General features: G+C 37.7%; 2 protein-coding genes across 4 annotated transcripts in view; one reads left to right on the top strand and one right to left on the bottom strand.

Moving 5' to 3' along the window:
- The window catches only part of LOC127437731 (calcium and integrin-binding family member 2-like), a 45,350-nt gene extending 36,948 nt beyond the window's left edge, over positions 1–8,402 (bottom strand). For both annotated transcript variants that reach the window (XM_051692840.1, XM_051692838.1), the window contains exons 1-2: positions 8,095–8,402; positions 3,257–3,291 (exon numbers count right to left, since the gene is read on the bottom strand). In XM_051692840.1, the coding sequence (XP_051548800.1) occupies positions 3,257–3,291; positions 8,095–8,145 (86 nt within the window). In that variant the 5' untranslated portion in view covers positions 8,146–8,402. The remainder of the gene's footprint in view (positions 1–3,256; positions 3,292–8,094) is intronic.
- A 1,210-nt stretch (positions 8,403–9,612) lies between these two features.
- On the top strand, positions 9,613–14,495 carry LOC127437730 (leucine-rich repeat-containing protein 61-like). Of its 2 annotated transcripts, none has more exons than XM_051692837.1 (9): positions 9,613–9,928; positions 11,260–11,355; positions 11,440–11,586; positions 11,699–11,759; positions 11,881–11,966; positions 12,055–12,120; positions 12,272–12,340; positions 12,600–12,722; positions 13,787–14,495. In XM_051692837.1, the coding sequence occupies exons 1-9, from the start codon at positions 9,901–9,903 to the stop codon at positions 13,891–13,893; spliced, it is 783 nt and encodes a 260-aa protein (XP_051548797.1). In that variant the 5' UTR covers positions 9,613–9,900; the 3' UTR covers positions 13,894–14,495. The 2 variants fall into 2 exon arrangements, with proteins under 2 accessions (XP_051548797.1, XP_051548796.1); XM_051692836.1 differs by having other exon boundaries at positions 12,597–12,722.
- Positions 14,496–14,779: the final 284 nt, after the last annotated feature.

Genomic DNA, 14,779 nt, shown 5'->3' with positions numbered 1-14,779 from the left:
TAAACTCCACTAACAATGTGTGCTTAAAAGAAGGATTGTCCTTTGTTTTGTTTTTCTGCAGTGCATTTCACGTAATGCTGCCAATCAAGAACGATATGCCGATAAATACAGTAACTCTCATTTGTGTGTTCCTCATCTCTAGATTATGAATAACATCAATGCCGATAAATGAGTATTGTTGAAAGCAACTTTGTAGAAATGAATGGAGCCGCGTTGTCTGACTGATGGCCTATTACGTAAGGGTTGTTTCGGCTCATAAAACTTACCTGTGATTGGCTGGATGGTCGCTCAATCAGCCCAAAGAAACAAAACGCAAATAATACTGTATACAAATCTACCATTTGGACTCAGTATGGGTTTTGCTTGGAAAAGTGTGGCAGACAAAAATCACCTTTTTAAAGAGTGCGGTGGACGTGTCCTCCACTTCCCTCATGGCTGTTACGCCCTTGACCTTGTGGATCTTTTGTTTATCTGTTCATCTGGTTGCCATTAAGTGTTATTGTTCTTTTTGTACGCTTTTGTTCAGTTATGGTTACAAACAAAGTTAAAGATGAATTTGACTGATAGCATTATTATTATTATTATTATTATTATTATTATTTTCAAAATTTCTATAGATATCGTGATAATATCGTTATCGTGAATTCTTTTGGATACAATAATCATGTAGTGAAAATCTGATATCGTGACAGCCCTAACTGTCACCCAATTCATTAGAGGATTGTGTCATTTCTCTTGTGTCACCTGTATTGAAACGGAGATTATTTAGCAGAAATGGGCCACTTCTATTACAATGAATGGGAGAAATTGGAACGCTCAACCAAGGAGCTCTAAACGCCCAATGGTCAACGGATGTAAGAAAGGAAGTCCCACCTTACTGTTAAAAAAGCCAATCACCTTTTAGACACAGTCATAATCTGTCAATCAACTTTAGAGCGCGCATGCGCATTAGCTATACAAGCAAGGAAAATTGCAATTTTTTTAGCATAATATGAGGTAAAGAATCACAATTTATAATTCCAGTACTGTCAGATTTTATTGTTGATTTGAAATATGTTCTTTGATTGTAATCTTGACCAACCATTTTTTAGATTTTGGTCTTTCTCCATTCAAGTAGATAGGAGCTGCACTGGCATGACTGGAAATAGCCTCCCTAGAGCGTTCCAAAGACAGTGGACTGACTTGCTAGAACGACTTTGATTGAAATTAGTTGCGAGTCAAGTTTCCCGTGCGCTGCGCATGAGGAGTGCTATTTCAATGATGCGCGGAGCTGCATTCCAAATCGGTCTTTTATGAGGCATCATTTCAGCAGGTATGCTGCCATAAAAGACAGCTGCCTATGTAGGCAAGAGACAGCGAGGCAGCTCACTAAGTTTTGGAACAGACCCATTTTCTTTTGCACACAGCATTAATTGAAGGCTAAATGTCTGATGCATTTTTCTGCGCCCTTTTGACAAGAAATATTCGGCCATTATAAATCAGCTGTTTATAAACAATAAGCCAATGTCCGATAGCACAGATAACTCCTTTTATCAACTGAGACTAAATTTTGGCTGATGCATCAGTGCATCTCTAGCAGCAACACTGCTGCCTTCTGAGATATACTCTTTTTGCAAAATTCTAAGGGAACATTGCATGTATCATTCACAGGTAAGGCAATTCAAGAGTGCATTGCGACATGCTCTTTGTCACAATTTTTTGGGGGTGAAAAAAGAGAAAAGACTTATAAATATTATATAATTATATTAAATAATTATTGTTCTGAGTAAATAAAATTTGACTATTTTTCTCAATATTTGTGTGTTCTATGTGTTTTATGCTTACTAGAGAGTCACTTTGTTAGCTTAGCAACATGCTAATGTCATACACTCATGGCTTAATTGTAAATCGACTCTCCTGTTTACTGTATGTGAGTAGCGATTTTATAGTGCATGTGCTGCACAGTGTTGCTGCTTATAGAGTGTTCCAAATAAGTCATTATGAGGTTCCATTTCATTTAGGATGCTTCCACAGCCTATGTATGGACTAGGGAGTAGACAGCGAGGCAGCTCACTAGGTTTTGGATCAGAGCTTGAGATTAGATCTGCATAAGAGTAGTTTACATACTGTAAGAGAAAATTCTCGTAAGAAGAAACTTTTATTAATGGTGAAGTTCTCTTTATTAGATTCTCTGGTCTGATCTGAGCAACCATATGAATTTGAAACAAATGGTGCACTGGCTGTGAATGGAATACTAATGAAGTAGCAGACTGTTAAATGCAGAGTGGACTGTATGAATGGGCATGCATGAATATCACTGGAGCTGAACTGCTGAGAGGGGGAAAATAAGTTGTATGAACGGGGGAAGAGGTCAGAGAGATATATAGGCCTTAGACGTAGTTAGTAAGAGGCAGTGTACTGTGAAAAGAAGGGTGCAACAGAGGTGAAAAAACCAGTAGAACACAAAATACCAACACAATCTGTTACTGTGCAAACAGCACTTTTGTACAACGTCCTTTGTATACAAAAAAAGCAAAAATCGTCATTAAATTAAGGAACTTACAATGGAAGTGGATGGGGAAAGTCCATAAACAACAAAGCACCTCAAAAGTATCGCTACAAGATGTAAACATTATACAGTACATGTTAAGCTAACATGATTTTAGTCTGATAAAATTGCTTATTAATCTTACCTGTGTAAAGTTATATCCAGTATTACAACTTCTGTGTCATGGACACGAAACCCTATATCCAATTTTATATCTAAAATTGGATATAAATTTACACAGATAAGGTTAGTAACTGATTTTATCACACTAAAATCATATTAACATTTCTACTGTTTATGTCTTGTGACCAAACTTTTGAAACTGTGTGTACAGTATTTTAACGTTTATGGACTGACCCCGTGTAAATGCCTTTCTGTAACAGCTTTCTTTTTATAAACGAGGGGTAAGTATAAGTGCCACCAAACAGAATTGCAAAAATAAAAATTGCATTCAAACAGTTTTCCCAAACACTCTTCTATTGGTTGGACTAACAGATAAACTCACAGCATTGGTTTAGCTAATGTTGCTATGTCGGGCTGGTCGGGATGCTCAGTCAAACAAAGCAGTTTCAATAGCACCACACAGCCACTGTGTTTACACTTTTTGGGATAATCAACTAACGAAAGACTTATTTATAGTTGTCATATTAAGCTGGGATAGGAGAAGGTATTTTAACAATGAAAATAAAACACCTTTAATGATGAGAAACAAAGGCTGACCATACTCACCGAAGGATTTCCTTTCGGGTGAAGAAAGTGCAGTCCTAAAAAAGAAAGAAAGAGAGAGAGAGAGAGAGAGAGAGAGAGAGAGAAGAAAATCAATTCCTTAGAAAACATCTCTGAACATCAATGCCAAAACATTTCATGGCAATACCATAAAAATGCATTCCAACAACATCTTGCTCAAACCCTGAGCTTGATCAAAGTGATCATACTGTGCATTCGGCGACAGGAGTTTGAAAGTTCTGCTGCTGAAATCAGTCTGTGCTAACCAAAATTCGAATCACTGCCCCCAGTGGCTGTAGCTGGAAGTGTTGTTGAGGTGAAATGTCCACAGGGTGGCACCAAAATCGAGTTGTATGTTTAGTTGTAAATGATATAATACAATCAACAGAAATGCATATTTTATTAACTCTACTCCCAAACCCCAACCCTAAATCTAAACGTTCGGAAGTCGGAACCAGCATGTTGATATCCCATGTGATTATGTTGGCTTAATTCCAGAATTGGGAAGTTAAGTATGAGATATATTTTTTCCACTTTCCAACCAGATTCAAATTCATTTCGTCTGTAATATGAATGCTATGGTTCAATGTGTCTGAACACATGCACTTACCACTAGGCACTACTCCAACATGTTAAGCATGAGTCTTGCATTCATATCGCATGACTGCACGTGGATTAACACATGAGCCCCTTGCCAGCTTTTTCAACACCTTTTTATGAGAACACAAAGCCTCTTAGGTTTCATTTAGGCGCTGCCTCTGTGTCTGATAAGTGTCACCTGTCACAAACCACACACAAAATGAGGCCTGGCAATATGATCTCTGTAGCATGGCACAATCCACCTGACTATAGGACCTCCTTTCTTACCTCACCATCCTCACTGTAGCAGTGCCATCCAGCACTGTCAGATTTATTAGCTAATGATTTAGCTCTCTTTTATGATGTTTACCCTGCTCAATGCAACACACCCAGATTGCATTATGCCAAAAAAATAACCATCCTCCAAATCACCGGAGCAGCTTGGCAGACTGTTCCATGATTTACGTGCATTAGCCTTTGAGTACTGTTAATTGCTCATTAATTTGAAATATTGATGTTGGTATCTATGTGGTGTGAGGTAAGGCCACAGCTGCGAGTTATTAGTGCACAGGATAGATGACCTGGTGTTCAATTATTTCCAGAGACAGAGCGTAGCCCACATATCTAGTAATGGCATTATGTGCGCACAGAAAGAAATGGCTGCTTGGCAAAAAAATATACATTCTTTTAATCATGTCATACAGGCATAATCTAAAAGTATAAGAGCCTTCTCTCTGCTTCCCTATATATGTTGGTACAGTCAGATCCTGAATGTAGCTAAGCAATAGTCCTCCACTCTTGATATATTCATATTGTGGCAGGATGAGCAAGAGTCAGGCACATATGGTGTAGCGTCAGACCTCGGAGAGGCGTTTTTTTATCAATATACTAATGAACATAAAATGTCCAAAAAGGGGAATAAAGTTTCCATGGAGAAATAGTGTCCAAAAGAAAGGGGGATCTGGCACCCTCGCAGTGAATCTGGGAATCTCTGTGTAGGAAGGGGGAGTGTCCATGGGATGGGCCAGGACATGGGTGGCGGCTCGGAGATGGCACGTGCTCCTCTCCTATGTTCCAGGGTGTGAGAGGCGGCTCATGCTTCCCGGTTTGAGGCGAAAGGCGGCCCAGCATCCATGCCCGTCGGCTGCGACGCATGCTCCAATCCCTCTGGATCACATCTAATTCACGCTGTGGGTCCAGGGATGCGAGTCCAGAGCATCTTACTTGGCCGGTACCCTCCCCGCTCTGCTCTGCTCCTGGACCTGTGAGGACGCCAGTGTGTGCACACAAGGAGATAGAAGCCAGCTCCCCGAGGAGAGGTGTACCCTGCGTTTTAATGGCAGCGGTGATGAGGCTCCACTCACATCAGGTGTGCCTCATCATCCCCTGCCCAAACGATGCTCATTAAGTTGCACCTCTCCTCTCTCCTGCCTATTTGGCTCCGTTTGTGAGCCTGGCTGAAGAAAGTCCCTCAAAGGCGGGGCGATAATGACCAGAGAGAGGGGCGGGTCGTTCCGCCACAATATAAATATAGTTGGTCAAAACAAACAACTTGATGTGTCAGGATCGAAACGCTATTGGTAAGAACCAATAGAGTGTAATAATGTCCGTCCACTTTTTTCAATAGTCTTGGAAGTATTTTTCCCATTAATTTCTTCAATAGGGATTAAATAAAAGAGTTCTAAACTATGAACAAAACCAACCAACTCCCAGGTGAATCACAATATAACAAACTACTTTGGACAATCTTGATGCTTCTTTATTGTCCTATTTGGAGCTTGACAACCCCATATCACTATCCACAGTCAACATGATCACAAAGGAAGTCGGCATGTTGTTTCTGAGTGTTCCAGTACCCTATGATCGGCCACATTATGCAGACTCACTGACAAGAACCATCACCTATCAGACATTTCTGCATCAGCTTAAGTGTGCTTACCATCCCTTGTGGCGCGACCGGAAGCACATTGCGTCAGCAGAGTAGGAGACCTGGGTTCGGATGCCACGTTGAAACCAGAAAGCAGTCAGGTTCGCAAAATCAGTGACAAGCGCAATTTGGAGGTTGCATTTTCCCCTCTAATGTTACATTTTTACTCCACTTATGGTTAGGTTTGGGGTTTGAGTTGGGGGGTACAGTTTATAAAATAAGCAGTACTCTTCACTGTATTACAGCCTGTACAGCTAAAAACAACACGCTTCACAACTCACTTTTGGCACCCCTCTGTGGACATTTCACCCAGAAAATGCAGCTCATACATGCCCATACACCCAACAACACTTACCACTTTTTTTCACTGGTGGCAGTGTTTCACATTACGGTATGCACAGACCAATTTTAGCTAAAGAAAAGTCAACCTGCTGTTTCTGATTTCACTGTGAGATCAGTCTGCCTCAGTTTTCCTGACCAACCCCTGGGCAGCACCAAATTGATTCTTATTCCCATTAAACTGTATTCTGGTTCCGGTCTCCATATGAAGCAAAGTAAAAACCCATGAAACTAGCCATCCAGACAGCGAACAATAACCATATTAAGCGTTATTTGTAGTTAAAATTAGATCAGGCTCAACTTGTGTAGTTGTTGGCTGTCATAATAACATATGAACGTAACTCACCTCGGGCCATTGCTTCATGCCATCTACCCACCCGGGTGAAGCACTGTCAAAAGACGGTCATTGCGACTTTGTAAAATGTTGGCACTATGGAGCCACATGTTTTTTAATATATACTGTATACATCACATTATTCCCTAAAAACATACGCCAATGCAAGACAAAACACTGGAGACCAGAAAAAGAAAACAGGTTTTTAAGTGGGATTATTCAACACATTTTCTACAAGATTCTCCCCCAATAGCCTGATTCTCTTTCACAGCATGGTGAAATGACTTGATACTGTAAAACTTGGCTGGTTTGAGGAATGGGTCTATCAGCCAGATGGCCAAGTTCCACTGATCCAGATACAAATCAGTGATTAAAGAGCACAACAAGGAGAGGCCTCCATTGTTGCTAGCAGTCATTGATCGGTACAATGCTTGGTATTGTACATTGTGCTTTGATGATTGGCAAATGGGAAACTGAGATGGCTACCATTCAAGTTTCCCAAATTTTACCAATTACATTACACTCCCAACTTGTCTGCATATCCATACTTGTGTTTACCAGAATTTCAAAATTAATGTTTTATAATTCTGTTATATTAAAAATTAGGAAAATGAAGCTTCTGACAGCGGAAGCTCGCAGACAATCCCACAGTTGACAACTCAGAATTAGGTTTCGGGGTATCTTTGTAGACTGGGGATTAATATTTAAACTTCATTTGAGTCCTTCTTTGAGCAGCAGACTAAGATGATGTTTCGCCAAAGCATGACAGTCTACTGTTACAAAAGACAAAAGCTGTCACTTGTTCACACGCAAGGAGGATCTGCGCTTTCGAACAATATGATCAGATATCCTCACATATACCTCAGTGACCACATAAAGTGCAAGGAATCATGTCAAGCCTCACAGAAAGAACAAATGCTACTGGTGTGATATGTGACATATTTTACATTTCAGGGTACAACAGAGAAATTGCCAAAAGTGGTTTGAAATGAAAATACCTAATGTTTGATCATCATGCAGTACTTGGTTTCAAGAGTATCGTCAAGATGCATAAAAGTAAACATCTAGATTTTGACTAGTCTAGGGCTTAAGCAGGGCAAGCACAATGCTTATACAGTGTGTTTATAGTATGTGTCAAATTCCTGTGTAAAACCTGTCTAAAAAACCTTTCTCCTGCATTTCCATGCAAAAGTGCATCCTGTATTGTGCACTGTCTATCAGACAGTAAAGGGGCTTGTGCAGCAGACAATAAATTAAGAACAATGTGAAGCCTCTTGTAAATGAATACGTGAATAATCATTGTTGTCAACACCTTTTAATTTCTCTTGATTCTTATTGCTGTTTCAGGTTAAAAGAGAGCAATTTGTTTCAATAAAGAATAAAATGTTTAATAATTTCTCTATTTTATAAACAAAAGAAAAAGTGCAGAATGTAACAGGCTATGATAAACTATACTCCAGGGAATTGCCTCCAAAATGATTGGATGGCTTGACTTTTACAATTACATGTTGGAAAGAAAGAAAGAAAGAAAGAAAGAAAGAAAGAAAGAAAGAACAACATATTTGCACAAAACTTGATTTTGTTGTTGCTTTCTAACATATGCTTGATTCTAAAATTAAAAATTGTCTTGAAAAACGCAAACAAGACGACGGAGTCTCTTACCTGATAGGCGTCTAGCTGTTCATCAGTAAATATCGTTTGCTTATTACCCATCTTAGTCGCGTAATATTCCTCTCGTGCAGATGCATCACATTGGAAGTTGGAGGCGTTTTCTCTGGTCTATGCATTTACAGTATGTGCACGTTTTTGCGAGCCGAGAAAATTGGGACCCAGCATTAAATTTCAGTCCTTCTCGTAGTGTGCTGGTGGTGGTAAAGGCGACACTCTCCATAAATACTTTAATAGCTAAAGAAACGTTACACGTTTTGATGCACAACGTTTCTTTGAGGCCTGATGATTGCAATGTACTCGTGTTGTCGGTTTAAGCACCGACCGCTGTCCGCCGTCCGCACTCACTATAACGGAATTCTTCTCAATGAAAATAATTCTTGAACCATCTAACACTTTTATACCAGCAGGGGGCGGCATTGTACGTACAACAATGTGTCGACATGATAAATATTAAATAAAAGGGGCCTTTTCGTGCAATATATATGCTAATTAATCTGACTAAATCAACCTGACAAATGCGATTACACAAAATTAATTGTAAGGGTTAGATCAAAGTAAAAAGTGATCCTTAAGGTAGCTACTAAAAATGGCAGGTTTCTACTTTCAGTGTATAGGATAATAATTAGCCTAGTTACTAGCAAATATATACAGTATACTGCACACTAATTTTATCGCATAGTAAGCCGTCTTAGGGGGCGTTCACATCGAACACGTTCTTGCGCTAAATAGAAACCTAGTCGTACTGTAACGAAAAGAGCAGGTGTCTCGAGATGCGTTTTTATAACAGTTCTTTTTAACTTGACACGGTGTCTAAAAACCGCGGCACTCTTGTGCGAGACGCTGAAAAAACAACGAGACGCCACATTTTGGCGTTTGTTGTTATAAATAAAAACGGATTTGCCTCCAGTCACGGTTTTGAGCTGGTATTCTTCTTTATGCTAAAAGACCAGTGTAAGTGTTTGTTCACACCAAACGCGTTTTTGCGTCCGACCGCGCTGGTTTTCAATTGCTTTTCTACGTAAACATGCGCAAGACGGACATCTCCAGACGACCCGTTACGAAAAACAAAGTCGCAATTGCCAGATGTAAATAAACTATTGCGAGAAATAACGTCAGAATTAATTTGCAACGGGCAAAGACATCCGTCGAGCATGTGATTAAATAGGAAAACAACTGAAAGTCGCGCAATTACGTGTTCGGTGTGAACGGCCCCTTACACTGCTCTTTTAGCATAAAGAAGCGTAACAAGTCACTCAAAACTCGCTGCTCAGGGCAAAACCTTTATTTTATTTTATTTGTAACAATAAACGTTTTGTTATTATCGTTTTAAGTGCATTTTATGTATGTCCTTAGTCCATCGAAATAACGCGTCGTTTAGCAAACTCTTTCAAAACGAATTTTACACTAAAATGAGAAAAAAAAAAAAAAGAAAAAAAAAATCCTGCAAGTTTAGCATTCCTCTCTCGTATCCATGACAATATCCTAGTGACCAATGTAACTACACGAAAACGCAAGAAGGGCGACTTCCGGCTGCGCTGAAGTTTAAATAATTGGTTTTATTTTGCCTTAATTAAACCAAAGGATCGAAGTACAATACATCAAAACAACAGCGGCACAATAATCCCTGCATTAAAAGCATCAGTATGTAGGGCAGACATTACAGTGAGGCTAGCCGCAGAGCTAACAGTCACTCCTGCCTGTGCTCACTGCATGCTGTCTGTCTGTCCACCAGCATTTATCTACAAAACATCGAACTCTTGCTGTAACCTGCAAATGATTTCAAACATCTGAGCGATAATGGACTTTAAGAGGGAAAAAGACAATGGTGAGTTACTTGTAACCAAGAAACAGTGTGTATTTAACGCGTGTGCTAACGGTGTGCTAGCAGCGGTAGCTGTCCGCACACTGTGGTGCTGATCGACGAAGATCCTGAATATTAAATATATATTTTTATTACAGATATTTTTTGCAGGCATTTAATCGGTTTGGCAGTCTAGTAAATGTAGTATCGCACTGTCATTGCAATAAAACCAGCATGCCGTTTCCTTTAGGTCATTCATTACTCGTTATTGAATTAGGTTTCATTTAAACATGACTTCAGCGTTTAAACCAACTGTTGGTTAACTGCAACTTTTATTGTATCCACATGGACTCCACATATTTTATTCTAGCTTGCAGAACTCTTTTAAATGGGTATTGAGTGATGTATGTTGTCAATATTGTCTTAAAAATAAGAATTAAATGTAATATTAAATGTACAGTAAGCATCAAGGCAGTAAAACATCAAGGCAGATGAAAATTGCTTCTCCATGAACCTTTTTTATTATGTAGAGGTGGGTTTATTATCTTTCCACAGAAAAACACTCAAAAAATAACTTTCTGGCTGAACTTGATTCAATCATGGACAGTGGTTCCACGTGATTAAAATGAGTTTTCTTCAGTTAAAACTACCATGTAATCTCAACTTAAATACTTCAATTAGTGGGAACCTAATTGAAATGAGTTGTTAAATTAGACATGTAAAATTAACTCAAATTAATCTTTTTCTTTGATTTGCTAGTGCAGTGAATGCTAGCATGCTAATGGGAAACACTATGCTATTGTTAGCATAGCAATTGCTCAATGAGTAAAGCAATTTAAAACATTTTTGTTCCTGTCCTCAACCTAAGCTCAAGCTCCACTATTCACCATAATGGTAACCCCCAAAACTCCAACATAACAGAAACACTTCTAAATCTCAATTCAACAAAACTCTAAACACTCAAGTCTCCCCCTTTACATTCATCTTGCACAAAGACACATTATATAGCACTTAATTGTAACATTTACTCTCCCTATCGAGTGCCATGCGACGCTTGCTGTGAATTAGAAATCCCCTGCCCAGTTTCATTTAAGCAAATTGAATATATTTATGTTGTCCCAACACAAATATATTAAGTAAAGCTTAAAAGCATTCAAAGAATTAATTTAAGTTCATTTGGTTACATGAATTTTTGGAGTAATCTGAACAAGGGAGGATTCAGTAAAACGTACCATGGTGAAAGTTCTTTTTTTTTTTTAACAGATGAGATTAGAACTTTAGTAATGCTCAGGAAAAATGGAAGCAGACCTATGAACATGTGTTGTATAGTCATACATGATCTCACCATCTTCCAGAAACCGAATGTGCAAAGATCACCACCGTGCTTCTGAAGTCCCGCACAGGGGAGTTCGATTTGGAATCCATTTTGTTTCTTAAACTGAGGAATTTAGGTAAGCCAACACTGATTTTGGTAGGTTCTGAACAGATTTGTACAAAGTATTGCATGTAAACACAATCCTGTTTGTGTTTTGCAGGAATTTATGACCTTGGATGTATAGGAGAGTGTGTAAACTTGGAGAGGCTGGACCTCTCAGGAAATAACATCACAAATCTGGGGCCTCTTTCACCCCTACGAAGACTTCTTGTCCTTAACTTGTCTGCCAATAGAATCTCCAATTTAGGTAATGGTCATTACAACCATATTTTAACCTGAATATGGATGATCATCAATAAAGCTGACTAGAATTTAATATCAGTATGATGTTGATTCCAGTAAAACATGTCTTTTCTCAGAACCCCTTTCAAGTTGTGAAAGTTTACAGAGTCTGAATTTGGCTGGCAATGTGATACCGAGGTGAGCTGGCCTTATGTAGCCACATGTATGTCAATGTAGTCACTTTAAAAATAAAGCTGATTGCTATTTGCTTTTCTAACCCCCTTTCTCCCATGTCTAATATGTTGTATTGGACCTACAGTGTTGATAATCTCCATGCACTTAAGTCTTTATGGAAACTGGAGAGCATTAGACTGAAGGACAACACCTATAATTACACCAATCCAGGTTACTGTTTTTCTGGGTCTTTGTTTATTTAGATCTTTTTGGTACTGTAAAGCATTTCCAATATTTTGAATCATTTCTTTTGTTGTAGTCTGCAAGAATTCTTCATATCGCACCCTTCTCCTTGAAATCTTCCCAAACATCAAAGTAATGGATGGTGAGATGTTTTATCTTAGTTTGCTCAATTTGGATCCATAAGCAACGTAATTAAAAGGATGCATGTTGGATTTGCATTTGTAACACTACGGCTAGATATGCTGTTCTCAGGCAAGCAAGTTAACAGATGCTCTTTTAATGTGTCACTTTAGGTGAAAGGGTGGTGGGGCGTGGAAGTGACCTATACCAACTATGCAAAGACATTGATGATACAATCAAAGGTTTTTGCTGGAATATTAACCATGTTATTTAATTAATTTTATTTGAAAGACAATGCACTTGCATGTGTTATATGGAGACCTGTTAATTAATTATCATAAGTCATTTTTGTCATTTAATGTTTAATAGCATTTATCTTAGATACTAGCTGTCTCTATTATCTATATGTTTTTTATTGGTCTTTAAAAGTAATTTGAACAATCTCAAAAACAATGTCTGTATGTTCTGTAATTATTATTTCTTCTCTTTTGATTGTAGCAGGCTTTTATAAAAATGGCCAACTGTCGGAGGTAGCAGAATGTAAACCTTGGGTAGATGATGGCTTTTGGGAGATAAAAAGATCAAACAATGCCATCGTTGATGAAGCCTATAAACAATTCAGTGGTATGGTCTAAATAATTGTTTTTTTATTTTTTATTTCTTAAAACATCAATTACATAAATTAGCTGTCACAATTCCTATGGAAGCTGGATCCCGCAATGGAATAAAAATACAAATACAAATAAAAAAGGTAATTCTTACTTATATCTCACAATTATTTCTTGCAGTTGTGTGATATAAAGTCACAATTGTGAGAAATAAAGTTGCAGTTGCATGACAAAGTCACAGTTCCGGGAAATTAAGTTGCAAGTTAACAGTATATCCCATTAATTACAAAAAATAAAGTCGTAATTGTGCGATATTAACACAGTTACCAGTATTAAAGACACAATTGTGATAAATTAAGTCACAATTGTGAAATAGAAAGTCAGAATTCACTTTTTTTTTTCATGTTGGGATCAAGGCACCATATTATGAAAGCTAGATCCCGCAACCGAATAAAAAAACAAACAAACAAAAAGGTAATTCTGATTTTATATCTCACAATTGTTATTTAATTTCTTGCAATTGTGACTTTATGACTCGCATTTCTAATTTTATATCTTCCAATTGTGACTTTATTTCTTGATATTTTGATAATTGCTTGATATAAAGTCACAATAGCATGATATACTGTTTAAGTCGAGTGTTAAGTTGCGAGTAAGTTGACACGCAATTACAAGTGTTTTAGTTGCAATTGCAAGAAATAAAGTCAAAGTTGTCAGAATTGTCTTTTTTTATTCCATGACAGGATCAGTGCACCATACTATGGAAGCTATCCCGCCATGGAATAAAAATATAAAAAAGGTAATTATTACTTTATATCTCACAATTATGGATTTATTTCATGCAATTGCGAGACATAAAATCGTAATTGCGTGACGAAGTTACAGTTGGGTGATATATAAGTCACAATTGCAACTTTATATCTTGTCATTATGAGAAATAAAGTCAGAATTGTGAGATATAAAAGTAATAATTACCTTTTGTTTTATTTATTATTCCACTGCGGGATAAAGGCACCATACAATTCCTTTGCTGAAATGCTAAAATTTCTTTTTGGTGAACTGACTCAGTTTTTTCAACAGATGTTCTTCATGAATGCAGACTGCTGAACAGTAGAGCAGCTCATGTGATCTCACAAAATGAAAGGACCATCAGCCTCAAGAACCAAACAAAGCAGTATGCTGTTTAAATCTGGTGATGACTCTTACTGAATATTTGTTTTCCATTTGCAAAGAATGCATATGTTTTCCACAGCTTATGTCTTTTTAAAAGTACATATGCTTGATGCATCACCAGTGCCAGAAATCCAAAATGCTCTGTGTTGCCTGCAGTGTGAGGGTTTCGTTTTCGTACCTACAACTGAGTACTTTTTGATTCTGTAGTTACCCTGAATCCATTTTGATCACTGGCTCAGGATGTTCTGAATCAAAAGAATCCTCTTTGCACTCCTAACACAATACTGTATCAGACATTATGCTTTAAATTATGCTTAAAATGCTGCTATTTGTATATTTCGTAATAGTGATGCAATTCGTTTGTTTATTAACCATTTCTGAGGCTTTCCCATGTTGCACTTCTTCATTAAATTTTTTGAATAATGCTTTTGCCTTTTTATTGTACGCCTAATGTGGACAAACTTTTGTAATTGAATACAGCAGTGTGTGTGGCTGTTTGGTTCATACAATTTTTTTTCCCTTTTATTTGCTAAAATATAATAAATATTGAAATGACATCTAAACTGTAAATATATATGATCAGCTTTGCATTTACATTAGATAAAGAAGTACATTCACCAGAAAATGTCCCTGTGTCTTTATGGTGTTTATTTATCTTGCACATGAAGTAAATAAGCTATTTTGACTATTGTATTCAGAATAAAACAGTAGTCTAATGGTACAGTATATGACCAGCTCTGCATATCAATGTTGCACTAATAAGGTGCAGTAGAACATATCGTTTTGACCAAGACTTTTAAGAAAACGTGGCAATCTTGTGGTCGTGTTTGTACGGTAAGTGTGATCAGTAAATTCACAACACACAAAAAAAGTAGGATCAAGAAAATCCTTTAAAAAAAT

The sequence above is a fragment of the Myxocyprinus asiaticus genome, chromosome 48, assembly GCF_019703515.2.
Source record: "Myxocyprinus asiaticus isolate MX2 ecotype Aquarium Trade chromosome 48, UBuf_Myxa_2, whole genome shotgun sequence".
NCBI classification, from domain to species: Eukaryota; Metazoa; Chordata; class Actinopteri; order Cypriniformes; family Catostomidae; genus Myxocyprinus; species Myxocyprinus asiaticus.
Note: the sequence above shows the minus strand (reverse complement) of the source record. Positions and strands in the feature narration are given on the sequence as shown.

Coding starts and splice junctions, on each gene's coding strand:
- LOC127437730 (XM_051692836.1), top strand. CDS start 9,901: ATGGACTTTAAGAGGGAAAAAGACAATG. Junction 9,929..11,259: donor TAAGAGGGAAAAAGACAATG/GTGAGTTACTTG, acceptor ACCATCTTCCAG/AAACCGAATGTGCAAAGATC. Junction 12,341..12,596: donor CATTGATGATACAATCAAAG/GTTTTTGCTGGA, acceptor TTTTGATTGTAG/CAGGCTTTTATAAAAATGGC.